The following is a 15,013-nucleotide window of genomic DNA, read 5'->3' as shown; positions in this document are numbered from 1 at the left end:
CTAAAATATTTCAAATGGAGGTGCGGATCCCTTGGGAATCTAAGAACTGTACCACCCAGGATCTGCGGACCACAGACTGAAAACCAGTGAATTAGATCTCATTTTTTTTCTCATCTGTAACTTATGACTCTTCTGCATGCAAGTTGCTGCATTACATCATGTAGACAGAAAATATTTCCAGTGGAAACTTGAAGAGACATTAAAGAGGACTAGAAATATGTTTGTTTTTCCTTTTAATTATAAATCTGATTTTCCTTCGACTGCTCAAAGCTCATGCTTTATTTTAGGCATGTTTTGGTTAATGTTATTCAGATAGACTAAATTGCTTTGAGGTGTTTTTTTGTTTAGAAGTCTTTGAAGCTTATGTCTGCCCTCTGGGGGTGTGTGACATAAAAACAATGAGAAATCTCTTTTGAGGTTTATTTTATGTTAGGAAAAACACAAGACACAAATAACAATATTTCTTTTGTGTTTTCTTTGAATTTCAGTGACCAAAATATTGACTTTTGTAGCAAAATCAAGATGGTCAGGCACTGGAAGCTTTGGTGTTTGGAGTCCAACTTAAGTTTTATTCTTTACTTCAAGGCAAAAAAAAAAAAAAAAAACCTATTTAGAGGCAAAGATCCCATCAAGACCATATGCTCCTTATTTCGGGTGCTGTACAGAGTTCCAGGAAGACACTTCCCACTCTATGGAACACAGTCTGAATGTAGACCACATGCTCTAAGTGGGTGTAACCACCAAATGGAAAGAATAGAGAGGGGAGGCTGAGGGTAACCACAAGAACAGGAAGTCCTGGGGCAATATAGACCAGCTGCATACACAGTTGCAGATGGAAAGTAACTGGTCCTATCTCCATTATTTTTTAGTCTATTTGGGTGAAGATAACTATTGTAGGCAATTGTCTTTTTTTTTTTTAATTTAAGTAGTTTAAAGGATCACATAGGAAATCATAGAATGCTAGACCTGGAACGGACCTGGAGACGTCATCAAGTTCAGTCCCCTGCCCTCATTGCAGGACCAACCACTGTCTAGATCAAGGATGTGGAACCTCAGGCCCAGAGGCCAAATGCGGACCCCCCCCCCCCCCGCTTGCCTAGATCCAGCCCCCAAGGCTCAGGGCCCCCACAGTATTGGGGAGCCCACACTGGTGCTCTAGCCCACCCCACTGCCTCACCATGGGGTTGGAGCATGCAAAATCTACTAGGCTGGGCCCCCCTCCGCTCTGGTGTGTGAAGGGAATGTGAAAAGTGTCTTTCTGCTTCTCTGCCGGGGGCCACGTCAGTGAGGAGTTTTTGTTTTTGCTTCTTACTTGTATGTGGCCCCTGACTGATTTTTTTTTTTTCCGTTGGTCAGTGGCCCTCAGCCCAAAAAAGGTCCCCCACCCCTGGTCTAGATCATCCCTGACAGATGTCTGTCCAACCTGCTCTTAAATATCTCCAGTGATAGAGATTCCACAGCCCTCCTAGGTAATTTTTTCTAGTGTTTAACCACCCTGACAGTTAGGAAGTTTTTCCTAAAGTCTAACCTAAACCTCCATTGCTGCAATTTAAGCCGATTGCTCCTTGTCCTATCATCAGAGGCTGAGAAGAACAATTTTTCTCCCTCCTCCTCCTTGAAACACCCTTTTAGATGCTTGAAAATGGCTATCCTTTCCCCTCTGACTTCTTTTTTCTAAACTAAACAAGCCCAATTCTTTCAGTCTTCCTTCATAGGTCAAGGTTTCTAGACCTTTAATCATTTTTGCTGCTCTTCTTTGGACCTTCTCCAATTTCTCCACATCTTTCTTGACATGTGGTGCCCAGAACTGGATACAGTCCTCCAACTGAGGCCTAATCAGTGCAGAGTAGAGCGGAAGAATGACTTCTCGTGTCTTGCTCACAACACTCCGGTTAATGCATCCCAGAATCCTGTTTCCTTTTTTTTTTTCTGCAACCATTTCTCAAGTTTGTCCAGATCATTTTGAATGATGACCCTATCCTCCAAAGCACTTGCAACCCCTCCCAGCTTGGTATCATCTGCAAATGTAATAATCGTACTTTCTATGCCAATATCGAAATCATTGATAAAGATCTTGAACAGACCCCTGCGGAACCCCACTTGTTATGCCCTCCCCGCATGTATTAGGAATGTGAAAAATGTGTGCAATTAAGTAACTGTGTAACTGCTGAAAATTCCAGCAGTTACAACTGGGGCGACAGACAGGTCCCCAGGAGCTGGTGCTTGTGGGGAGCCAGCTTTTAAGCTGCCTCTCCACCAGTACTGGGAGCTTGTATGCAACACGGTTACACTTTTACATCTCTAGCAGGAATGGACCCCTCCTGCTCACTCCTCCCTCCCCCCAGTAGTGAAATCACAGACAATCATTTTGTTGCTGTGCTGCTTAGCGAAAGGAAATAACGTCCCTGGGACAACTTCCAGACTGCCTGGTTAGCTGTTAGTGGTGGTTTGCTTATTTGAAATGCAGTAGCACCTACAAGTCCCCAACATAGACTGGCCCCTGACTATGCTAGAGGAAAAAACCTCAGTCCCTTCCCCAAAGACTTTAGACTGTAACCATTTGCTTTCTTGATTCCCCACAGGTGAGACTGGTCCGATACATCAACAGACAACGGCAGTGTAAGCTGAGTGTGCCTCTGAATGACAGGACAGTGGAGCTCAACAGCTACCCACGATTCAATGACTGGTTAGACCTCGTCAATGTAAAGAAAGAAGTTGTACAGGTAAGGGACAGATACCTGCCTCTTCTGCACTGAATTTCTGACTGCCAGCTGGTGTCATTCAAACTCTTCAAGTTACATAAAGCAAGGGGCTTTTTGCAAAGTATAAAGGACTGTACAAATCATTCAGCTCAGACAATAATATGACTTTGTCTGGATTTGAGCTGCGGTACTTGGCTTTGAAGTGTGCTTGATCTGAAGGGGGGGGGGAAGGAAATCCACACCGATAATAACTCTGGCTCTTTAAGAAGCACAGGGACTTATGTAGCCCATGTTGGCAAGCGTACCTGGTCTCATCCCGTTTCAGGTCTGGATGAGAGGAGATCAAACAGGTTTTGCAGCGTGTTTTGTTTGTTTCCAGCTCCGTGGGCGGCAGCAAGCACCCAAGCCCTCTTCCATCGCCAGCTGATGGGAAGAAAAGGTTCTTCTCTCCTGTCTGAGCCCCTCTTTCCCCCACTCTTTTGGATAGGGTTAATGGGGAATTTTCCCCCAGCTATAAGGCAGAGAGGTCAAACTGTAGTTGAGCTGCTTACTATGGATTGGGTACCTTAATGTCTTGCTTCATTTATGAATGAGACACCGGTTTTTCTCAAACATGCCTCCACTATCGGACCACCATGTAGCGTGTTCACCTCGTATAGTTCAGAAGCATCATCCTCCCAACAAGCCAGACGTCCACCTGTACCGCACCGCACTGGCTGCACAGGGCTGGAGGCCCCTCTGTTCCTGATACAGGCTAGGAAAGTTACTTTGGATTCTATTACATTAATTGCACCATTACACTATTGCATCTGGCAAGGCAGACTCGGGTCTGTGTGTGGGGGGGGTCTCGCCTGTAAATGGAGAGGGGTGGGATTCAAGGGTGGAGTTTTGCATTTGGCTCCTACAACATCCTCCTTTTGGGCTGGTGGATATTTCGTGGGGATATTTCCTCTTGGTTTTTGTAGGGCTTCTGCTGCCTGCCTCATCGCTGTGAATTGGGAGCTGCTTTTCTGAGCTTCGTGGGTCAAATACTGTGGTGTAATTGGTGCAGCTCCAAAGGAAGGCAGTGGGGCTACACCAGTTTATACCAGCAGAAAATTTGGCTCCTTGGGTGTAGAGTTTCATTGAAGTAAGCGAACAGATCCATGGACAAGACAGTTGCCCTGGAGCCTGTTGATTCAAAAGGGCCTTGGGGCTCTTGGCTGCTGCTACCACGGCAACAGCTGGAGCCCGGGTTCTTTACATCACTGCCAGATCACTGCCTGGCTCTTACGGCTGAGGGTGTGCTGCAGTCCTGCTGGTACTGAAGGCTGCCTGCCCTATCCCTGCCTATTCTGCCTGAGTCTCCTCCCCTTCAGGGGGCATGGAGCTGGGGCCCTGACCCACCTTGTTCAGGGGCCCAGAGGCTGTAGGGCCCCTTAGGTGAGAGAGCAGAGTCTCGCTGGGTTAGCCTTGGTTGAGAACACCAGAAGGATTCCTGTCCTAGTGGCTTGACAGAGTAAAATCTCTGGGCACAACTGAATTGGAGGGGACAAAAAACTTGTGTGGCAAAGGAGAGCCAGACCCTTTGGGCCGGATTCCCAGAGGCGCTGAGCACCCACGCTTCTGGCTGAGGTCAGGGAGCACTGCAGGTGCTCAGCACCTGAGACCCAGGCCCAAGGGGCATGACTCTAAGAGAGCATGGCCCCTGTGTAGTTTAATTCTCCGTGAAAAATCCGTGACTGCAAGAAACCACTGACCGCCCCCTGTGGGTAGCCTGCAAATCCTGGCGCTAGCTCTGTCCGTGGCAGGAGCGTACATTCTTCGTATCGGTTGGATTATTGGATTTATGGCAGCAGGGAGCTGGCAGAGTTCTTCCTTTGGCAATGGGTGTGCAGCAAGCGCTTGCTCACCTGCTATAGCGCCACTGACTTCACAGGGTCCATTCCTGGGAGCTTTCAGCTGCAAACACACAGCCTAGAGCCAGGTGAACTGCTTGGTGTCAATTCCTGGTGTTCACAAATATAATAAGCTGATGACCTTGCGTAAGCAATGAACGCTGGTGTCTCTGGAGTGCTAGGTTCACATGCCTATAAAAGGGCAGAATCTGTCCCAGTTGTAGGACTTCAGGGGTATGTCTAGACTACATGCCTCTGCCGGCAGAGGCATGTAAAATAGGATACCCGACATAGTCAATGAAGCAGGGATTTAAATATCCCCGGCTTCATTAAAATAAAAATGGCCGCCACGCTGTGCTGGCTCAGCTGATCGTCGGCACAGCGCGCGAGTCAAGGCACGGATCGGTCAACAGGGGAAGCCTTTGTCGACCGCTCCCTTATGCCTAGACATACCCCAGGACTGGACCTTGTGGTTTTATGTAGAACATAGGTCGTTAATCAACATGTTGATTTGGGCATTCTTGCAGCAGTGCAGTCTGTTCCTGGGACTGACTGGCCAAATTGTTGTTGGTTTCTAGGGTAACTGGAACTCCCTTCGGCAAAAGAGCTTTGTGTAACTTTTCTTGGAAACCCCTTCAGTGGCTGCAGAATGGAGGGGAAAGCCCCTACCATGCCCCATCCTGGGCGTTTCAGAGTCTGCTTGGTTGCTAAGATGGTGAGCAAATGTGCCAAGAAGAGAGAATTTTCCCACAGCTTCTGGCTCTCACCATCAGAAGTACCAGTGCTGTATAAAGCATTGATTTGAATTGCTTCTCCATCCCAATTCTGCTTTTTTTCCCCCCTCAGTTCTGATCCTTTTTCATTGCCAAGGGTTTTCTCATGCAGTGGCAGTGGCTTCTGTAGCATTTATTTGAGTGGTGCAGGAGGATTGAAATGCACAGCAACGTTTATCCAGTCCTACTTTTTGGTGGGCTTGGAGGAATGAGCCGGGGGAGGGGGGAAGAGGGAAACTAGGAAAGACCTGGACTTTTAAACCAAAGAGAGGATTGTATCAGTCCCACCTGGCTTTTCACAATTTGTGGTGGTTTTTCGTTGTCGTCTTCTCTCTGCTTGAGCAATAGCAGTTCACAAAAACAGTTTAGCTTTAGCTGATAGGCTGGTGAGGCTTCAAGGCCTGCGATGTAAACAGTGCCGGGGACGGTTTGTGATTAATTTGCTACTATAAATTGTTTTACACAGACCACGGGAATGTTTCGGTTGGGCTCTGGCTTCGTAAGAGTTTTTTATTTTATTTTTTTACATAAAATCTGAAATGTATTCCCATGGGAGCAAAGTGCTTTGCAAACAGGTAGGTCAGAAGAAAGGGGCCATGCAGGGCTCAGTGGTGTTGTGTATGTATAACATCTTTAGGGATGTTTTCTTGCCATGCTCTATTGAACACAGTGCATGTGATTTTCTGGAGACCGCATGGGTGAGGGAGTCCTCAGGTAGTATAGGTGGATAGGGGTGTTGTGTGGGGGCTGGCAGGGGGGTCTGGAGAGGTGGATACTGTGACCTTGAGTGAATCACTTCCTGTGGAGGAATTGCTTCCCATTTCTATGCCTCCGTTTCCCCTTCTGTAAAATGGGGCTGATGAGACTAGATTTCCTTTTTGTAACTGGCTTTGAGACTCATGGCTGGAAAAGTACTGGGGTAAAACTTTTAAAAGTGCCCATGTGACCATGGCGCTTTTCTAACTCCCTTTAGAAAGCGGGATTTAGGTGCTCAAGTCAACTGGGTGCTTTCAAAAATTGTACCTAGAATCCCACTGAGGCTTTTGAAAAAAGTACCCTCTGTGCCATAGCTTGGTGGCTCCAACTCAGGTCGGGACCCCATTGCATTGGGCACTGTATGCCCTGAAGAGCATGTAAACTAAATAGAGAGCAACTAAAGAGTGGGAAGAAAAACAGACGCCCAAAGAGGTGCAATAACTTGCTCTGCGGCACCTAGTAGATTAGCAGTGACAGAATCCAGATCTTTCGGCTGCCAGCCTAGTGCTGTACCCACTGGGCCATGCTGTCTCTCTCCCAGGCAAATAAAGGGCTTGTGCTCATATTACATTAAGTCCATGGTCAGATGCTCTTTTGACTGCTAATGCTGCCAGAGTATCCTGGTGACTGTGCTGATCTGTGTGGGTAGCACTTGGACAAACAGCGTTCTTAGAAGGAGTTTTCAGCTTGGAATGATGCTAGACCGTCCCCACCCTCCAGATTCTGATCGGCCTTCTCCTAAAATAAAGCGGCTGTGCAGTGAAGCACAGAAACTCCCGGGCTCTCCAGTTGGAAATAGAGCCCCAGTTCTAATTTAAAATATTTGCTGACTCCTGCAGTCCACAGCTAAGCCTATTTTTTGCTTCCTGACACCGCTCCAGCCATCGAGAGCTTTCAAGCTACACGGTGTTAGAATTGCTGCCCCCCTCCTTTGAACGCCTGTATTTAAAACAAGAATAATGTCTGGCTGTCAGATCCTTTAGCTCTGGAAGAGATTACAGTAATAACAATGCACTGTTTATGGCGTTGGGCAACAGCTAAAACTTCTGCGAACATGGATAACAGCGAGCCAGTAACGCTGCGGAGAGTGAGGGGGTTGTTCGATGCCGGGCTAGCAGACCCTGAGGTAGGTGGGGAATTTTCAGGTACGATGCGCGCTTCGGGAGGGGTAAGTCGACAGCAAACTTGTAGAAGCCGGCTCTTGTGATTTCCTTCTTCTCGTGGCTCAAACCAGCTACCGTGTAAGTTTAAAGCTGCATTGCATTGGCATTTGGCTACTTTTGGTTTTTATCACTTTATGGCAAATGGCTGAGGAGATTTTTTTTTTTTTTTAATGGGGAGGAGCTAGCTTTAGCTAAGTGTATGAGAATGGGATTTATGTAGGGTGGCCCTGGAGGTCCTAAATATGGTGGGGGTGAAATCCAGAAATGAAAGATTGAGGCTGAAGGGCAGAGGTGGGGCAGGGTGAGGGGCAGACTTGTTAAGCTGTGCACTCTTCTCCAAAGGGTGGAGGATCCATACTTTATAATGAGACTGGACAAAGTGCTAGGAAAATACAGGGCATAACCCTGTCTGGACTGGAGTTGGCATGTAGGGTTGCCAGATGGTCTCAGGAAAAAAATACCCAACAACGAAAACGCCAGGAAAAAGTGAGAGCAAAAAAGAAACAAGGACCCCAAGAGTTGTTAAGCAAAAAAAAAAAAAAAAAACCCACAACACCCTGGCCCCTTTAAAAACTGCGTGGTAAGGCTTTTTGGTCCTAACAGGCTGCTGGCGGCTGCCCACCATCTTGCCTCCTTGCGCCAGGCTGGACAGCTCCCTGGTAAGCACTAGGATTGCCAGTCTGCCTCCGTATTGAGCTGAACAGCCCGGGATTTTTGCCTCTTGGCGGGAAAAAAAATCAGAAAGTACCAGACATTTTAGGTGTCTGGTATTTTCTGAATTTTTTTTTACCGGACAGAAGGTGAAAACAACGGACTGTCCTGTTCAATACTGGACACCTGGCCACCCAACGAATGGAATGGACGCGTTCTCAGCTGGAGTCAGGAGTCCCAGCAGAGTATGTCTAGGTGTTGGGAGGGGTGTGTGATCGCTCCACCCTTCCCACGGTGATAAATGGGGGTGCACCTCAGTGAGAGGGAATAAGTCTCTGCCAGCTTGAATTTCCATGGTTTGTCTTTGTTTATTTAAAGGACCATTAGTGGCTTGTTTGTTTTTAAATGGTCCCTGCCTTTGGCTGGTTTTCTTTGATGTAGGAAAAATCCCCCAGGATGCTGAACTATTTGGCTTGCTCACTGCACTTTGTCACAGACTTAAGAGTAATTGAAGAAGATGGTTGCTGTGTTATCTCGCCAGACATGTCTGAACTGGCCCAGCTCTGCCCTAGCAGGGGTTCTAGTCAATCAACCCTGGAAGTCTGTTTTTAGTGTTCATAGCTGGCAGTCTGTCATAGGCAGGGAGTCGTAAGCTCAGCACTAGAGAGCTCATTAAATCAATGGTCTGCAAATATCAAGCCCCTACTTTCCCCTGTCTGTGACCCCCCCCCCTTCCCTCAAATGAGGCAGGGCTGCACCTTGGCTGGGGTGGGGTATATATGACAGGCACAAAGGTGGCCAACACTCAGTGCAGGGGGAGGAGCGGAGCCACCGCTAGACCTCTGGGGGGACCAGCCCCACTGAGCTGTGCTGAGGCTGGAGAAGAGGCTGTGGGTGGAGCAAAGCTGGTTGCCCTCCCCCCACCCATGAGGCCTGGCCTGGCTTTGCAGTGCCCCCAAGACTGTTCCTCTGCACCCCCTCTCTGGGGCATTGAATGCACTCAACAGCTGCGCCTTAAACCAGCAAACTTCTCCTGCTGCAGGGCTGCTAGAGGGGGTCAGCGGTGTGAAGGGCTGCTCTGCCGGCAGGTGTGGTTTATGACATGTCTGCTTTGGGGATGTGGAGCAATACCACAGTGGTGTGTGTCTGCTTATGAACACGTGTGAGGCGCGCATTCCAGTCTTTCTGACCAGCGCAGAGGGCATGGGATTATAGGGGAGCTGCATGTTTCCTTTGAAAATCTTCAACCGTCATCCTACCTGAATGGCCGAGGCAAAGCAGGGGGTGGGGTGGGGTGGGGAGGTGCCTCGTTCCAGTGGTTCATGTTTGGATTAATCCATGCACGTTGTTTCAGGTTCTTCTGGTTTCTTGCCATTCTCTGTGAGGCCTCCCTGGGGGGCCTGGCCTGAGGGACATTTTTGGTGTCTAAACAGGCGGAGCTGTTAATTTTATCCTGTGGCTGCACGTGGCGCCCTGTGGGAAGAACAAGTGCACCAAACAGTTTGCCTCCATCTCCCTCTGCAGTGTTCCCTTCCCTGGCATGTTGGGCAGGCTGCAGGGAGCGGCATGTATCAGATTGATTGGGACCTAGATTGTCACTGAGAGCCCAGACAAGAAGACTGGAGATCTTTCTGCAGTGTAGTTTTAGCTTGGGAATGGGAGAGCCCTATCTGGCGCTTGGTCTCCCCAGAAAGACCTTTCAGTTGAAGGGTTTACTTGTGTTTAATCTCTGGCTTCGAGGCCATCCTGCCCATCGGGGAGACCTGCATGGGACTTGCTTGAGAGCCACCAACTCTGTAGCCTCAGAGTGGAGTGAGGAACATGCGGGAGCCACTGCCCCCTCTCCAGGACTTCAGTGCACCCTTCCTCTGCAGGTCAGGAGTGGAGACAGAACTCGGGCCTTCGGCAGACACAGCCTCACTAGGTCACCCACGGCCCTTGTAAGAACTTTGCAGGGGGCGAGATGAAGTGGCTCGTCTTTCAAACCCTAGAAGTTGGCAGTCAGGGTTAAATTCCATCCAGCACCAAGCGCCTGCACGTGGCCCAAGTACCACTGTGTCGTGAGAATCACAGGTCCGATGATGCATACCCAAAGGGGGCAGGACAGAAGGCACTGAAGGCATTGGGCAAAGTTTTAATCCTAAACGAGGTTCCTTCATAAGCACCATGCCTGGCTAATGTATCCAGCCAGCAAGTTAGACCGACCTCTGTGTCTCTTCCAAAAGCTTGTGAATAGTGGTCAGCGTCCAAGGACCTAGCTTTATCTCTCTACCCAGCAATCCCAAAGCTTTTACACACAGAGGGCTGGTGATTGGTCCCATCTGCATCCTGCGGGATGGCAGGGCACCCCCATGATTAGAGACTTGCCTGCTCTTGATTTGTGACTGTGTAAGGAATCTGGAGATGTCTTAGCAAGAGGCCATATAAATATAATATAGTAACAACTGCTAGCTTCCCACAGGGTCCTGCTCTGTGACTCCTCCCATGTACAATAGAAAGTCATGTCCACTCCTGCCCCTTTTCCCCTTCATCCTACTGCAATGCTACTTCATCCCCATCATCTGAGACTCACGACAGTGCAATGCTGCAGGCATCCCAGATCCTACACTCCTAGGCCATGTATAGAGTTGTCTCTTCTTGTAGTTCAGTCTAGGCAAGGGCTTTTCTGTGCACCAAGACTGTCTGTACTGAGAGATTACCAGATGCTAGGATGGACCACAAGGGATGTACCCCTTGATAACTGTCCCATTCTCTTCATTCCCTCTGAAGCATTTGGCATTGGCCATTATTGAAGGACAAGATAGTGAGCTAGGTGGACAATTTATCTAACCTAGGGTATGTCTACACTACCCTGCTAGTTCGAACTAGCGGGGTAATGTAGGCATACCGCACTTGCAAATGAAGCCCGGGATTTGAATTTCCTGGGCTTCATTTGCATAAGCGGGGAGCCGCCATTTTTAAAACCCCGCTGGTTCGAAACACGTGCAGCGCGGCTACACAGGGCACGAACTAGGTAGTTCGAACTAGGCTTCCTAGTTCGAACTACCATTACTCCTCGTGAAATGTGGCAACTTATGAACTGTCAGATTTATTGGAGCGTAAGCTTTTGTGGGCAAAGACCCACTTCGTCGCATGCATGCATGCAATAAATCTGTTAGTCTATAAGGGTATGTTTAGACTGCATCCCTCTGTCGGCAGAGGGATGCAGATTGGACAGGTTGACATTGCAAATGAGGCAGGGATTTAAATATCCCGTGCCTAATTTGCATAAAAATGGCTTTCGTGTTTTGCCGACTCAGCACTTTGTCCGCAAAAAGCGGCAGTCTAGAGGGGGATCTGTCGAGAAAGAAAGCCTTTTTCGACAGATCCCTAATGCCTCATGCAGAGGAGGTTTACAGGATCTGTTGAGAGAGGCTTTTTTTCTCGACAGATCCCCCCTCTAGACTGCCACTTTTTGCCGGCAAAGTGCTGAGTCCGCAAAACGTGACTGCCATCTTTATGCAAATTAGGCGCAGGATATTTAAATCCCTGCCTCATTTGCAATGTCGACCTGCCTAATGTGCATCCCTCTGTCAGCAGAGGGATGCAGTCTAGACATACCCTAAGGTGCCACGGGACGTCTCCTTGTACTTGCGGATTCAGACTAACAGCTACCCCTCTGATTTTTTGTTGTTGTTTTTGTTTTTGTTTTGTTTGAGACACGAGGCATGTGCGAATGTTCACCACCAGTAGAAACACACCTAGCAATGGGCGCTCTGCTAATCAGCTGGGTGGCACTGGAATTTCTCCTGAGTGGCTGCCCAAGTGCCCAGCTTACAGGGAACACTAGTTGCCTTCCCCCACAATTGCTGTGGCAGCAGGAACCAGACTGACCCAGGAGCCTGCTCTGCTCAGCCCTGCCCTGCCCTGCCCTGCCCCACTGCCCATCTGCCAGCCCCACCGAGCTCTGCTTCAGCAGTGACGGGCTTGGGGTAGCGGGCTGGGGCTGGAGCGCTCGGCTTATCGCGGCTGCGGTGAAACAGCGGGCAGCAGGCGGGGAGGTGGTAGTGGGGCAGAGTGGAACTGGCTGCCAGGCCGCTGCAGCTCTTGTTGCCACGGTGATCCTCCCAGCTGCCAGGGGGTTAACGTGGGGGACCATCCTGTCCATAGGACAGTTGAGACTGCCACTTTGGGAGGGGCCCTCCATAGCATGGAGGCTTGGGGTAGCTGCCCTGAACCATCCTGTGGACAGGGAGGTTACTGTCAGCCTGTCTTGGGCTTGAACCTGTGGCTCCAGGGAACCTCGCTGCTTCAGAATGGCTATTTCAGTCATTTCTCCCCCTGATAGTCAGCATTTCCCAGCGGCCACATGCTTGTTGCACCACCCATACCCCACTCTGCCGATAAAATCCCCAGCCTGTGTCGTCAGTGCCCCCCCCCTTCTGAACAGGAAAAAGAAGAAAACAGTTAAAATCTATTGAAGCAGAGAATTAGCATTTCAGTGCAGTACATGTAGGGCCATTCTTGAAGGATCTTGTTTTGCTCATATCCAGGTAGAGACCCAAACTGTGGTACACTCATTCTTCGCCAACCGCCAGAGGGCTGGGGAGTGGCTCTAGAGGAGGCTGCTTGCCTGCCGAACGGCATTAGGAAAGCAAACGTGTCTGGCAGCTGCTGTTTTCCTTAAGCGACAGTCCCCCAGAGCCTGCAGCTTAATTTGAATGTCTCTGCTAGGGCTATAGCTGTGTGGCAAAACAGATGGGTGAATTTTGGGGCAATGCTTTCCAGGGGGCTCTCCGTTCACACCAGTGAGCACCCTGTGAGCTGAAAGAACTCGGCTCCTTTCCGGATTGGACTGTGATGTGTTTGAGTTGAGGATCTTACCATGCACATGGCTAACCGATAAGCCTGGACTAATCGGTTAGCCCTCACGGTTACACACCTTCCCCTTCTACCTCTGTATTGGCTCTTCCCGCCCTCATGTGTAAATGTGTAATCGCTGAGCGTTTCAGCTGTTACATTTATTTTTGTAAACATGTATTTTAACAAAATTGTTCTCCTTGGCCTCTGAGGATAGGACAATGGGCTTAAACTGCAGCAAGGGCGGTTTAAGTTGGACATTAGGAAAAACTTCCCAAGTGTCAGGGTGGTTAAACACTGGAATAAATTGCCAAGGGGGGTTGTGGAATCCCCATCACTAGAGATTTTTTCAGAGCAGGTTTGACAGACACCTGTCAGGGATGATCTAGACAGTGCTTGGTCCTGCCATGAGGGCAGGGGACTGGACTTGATGATCTCTCGAGGTCCCTTCCAGTTCTAGTATTCTGTGATTCTGTCTGTAGTCTGGGTTCACTTTCACTTTTAAAGGAGCAGGGCCCCAAACCGTACCTAAACAAGCCAGGCGGCGTTCAATCCATTGCTGCGCAATCTCTCACGTAATTGCGGGGAATCCGGAGTCACTCCACTGGCATTCCATCAGGATTGGCAAGATTGGGATTGGAGCCATGGGTGTCCCAGTGTTGTGTGCTCTTGAGCCAGTCGCTGTCATGCCGAATCTGCTCTGCTCAGCTCAACAACTGAGCGTGAGCAACAGTGAGAACAACTGAACCTGTTTCTAAAAGTGCCAACATGAACTAGTGACCCGCATGATTATCGCATTGGCCAGGGGGCTAACAGAGCTAAATCGTATCAGGCCAGTCTTGCAGGGATCAGGTTGACCAGTTTTATATTAAGCTACCACATATGTGTAGCGCATGAGTGGCTGGTTAAAGAAAGCCTCTTATTTTGCATCTGAGGCTTAGTTTGCTTTGTCGCGTGTCCTGGGGACTGGCAGCAGGCTCTGGAAGCCTGTCTGAGCTTTCCCTACTCAAGGTCATTGGGATTGTTTAAATATAATCTCCTTTTCTGTACTTATTCTTCCCTACCATTTGCCTCTCTAAAATTAAACTCCTTGGGGGCAGGAGAAGGGCAGCATCGAACGTCACTTACGGGATTGGCGTGGGATCTGCTTTCTCTCCCAAGTCCGTGGGTTTACAGCACACGTCTTCAGGTAGAAGCCCCGCCTGCTGTGCTGGCTGCCAGATGCACCCTTGCAGCAGCTCTAAAGACTTTCTCGCTACTTCCGCCTCCGCTGTGCCTCCTAGTGCCAGAGCCTCGTGGTGGAAGAGGAAGAGGCTGTCGAGCGGGGTGGGGAACGTAAGGCCCCAGAGCAGGAATGGCCCGAGGCTGGCTGCAGCAGCTGGCGCCCACATGAAGGTGCGATCGGCACCCCCGCCTGCACGGCCGTCAATGGCTGTGATGTAATCACAGGGCACCCCATGATGTCATCAGCGAGCATCCGGGCCTAGTTTTCCTAGGCTCATGGGCCGCCCGTGCCCCAGGGTTGGATCTGGCCCCCAAGGTTTGGGGCTCCTTCCCCCAGCATTAGGGAACCCGCACTGGTGCTCCAGCCTCACTCCTCTCCCTTCCACAGCTCCCACCGGAAGGCTGGAGCACCAGTGCCAGCTCCTCACTGGGGAGAGAGGACCCCAGAGTTTCACAGGCCAGAGTCAGGCAAGCTGGATCCAATCCATGGGCTCTGCCTGGTGCGGGGATGGGAAGATGCAGCTCTGTGCATTGCTGCTTCCCCTCCCCCCGGCTGGTGTAGTAAATCGCTGCCTGCAGGCTTTTCCCCCACAAAGTATACTAGCCCGAGCCCCATTAGGCTCTGGTGTGCAAGGGGAATGTGAGGGAGGGTCTTTCAGCTTCTCAGTTGGGGGCTACATCAGTGAGATTGCTCTAAAGTCTCCAGGAGCACGCCAGGTAAACTACAGGACAGAGGCGGAGCCTGCTGCAGCCAGTGAGAGTGTCAGTTCGGCCTGCCCCATGATCACGAGAGTTGCTTTAAAATCTCCTGATTATTATTTGTTTTAAATCTGGACCATTTGACGGTTTTGCTACCAGTCTTAAAAAGTCTGGGCCTTTATGGATGCATCTCGGTCACGTTTTCTGTTCCTCCCTGCCCCCCGGAGCCGTATGAGCCAGAAACCAAAACCCGTCGCCCCAAAAACAGGGCTCTAAGCACAAAAACAGCACCAGTTACCTTGCAGATAAAATGTCACCCTGGAATTTGG

General features: G+C 49.7%; 1 protein-coding gene across 1 annotated transcript in view; it reads left to right on the top strand.

Annotated features, from left to right (window-relative positions):
- KSR1 (kinase suppressor of ras 1) overlaps positions 1-15,013 on the top strand; it is a 154,077-nt gene that overhangs the window by 79,262 nt on the left and 59,802 nt on the right. Inside the window, exon 2 of the mRNA XM_089772046.1 lies at positions 2,583-2,723. Within this exon, the coding sequence (XP_089628172.1) occupies positions 2,583-2,723 (141 nt within the window). The remainder of the gene's footprint in view (positions 1-2,582; positions 2,724-15,013) is intronic.

The sequence above is a fragment of the Pelodiscus sinensis genome, chromosome 21, assembly GCF_052426305.1.
Source record: "Pelodiscus sinensis isolate ZL-2025 chromosome 21, ASM5242630v1, whole genome shotgun sequence".
NCBI classification, from domain to species: domain Eukaryota; kingdom Metazoa; phylum Chordata; order Testudines; family Trionychidae; genus Pelodiscus; species Pelodiscus sinensis.
The sequence above is the reverse complement of the archived record's forward strand: the minus strand, read 5'-3'. Positions and strand labels throughout refer to the sequence as shown.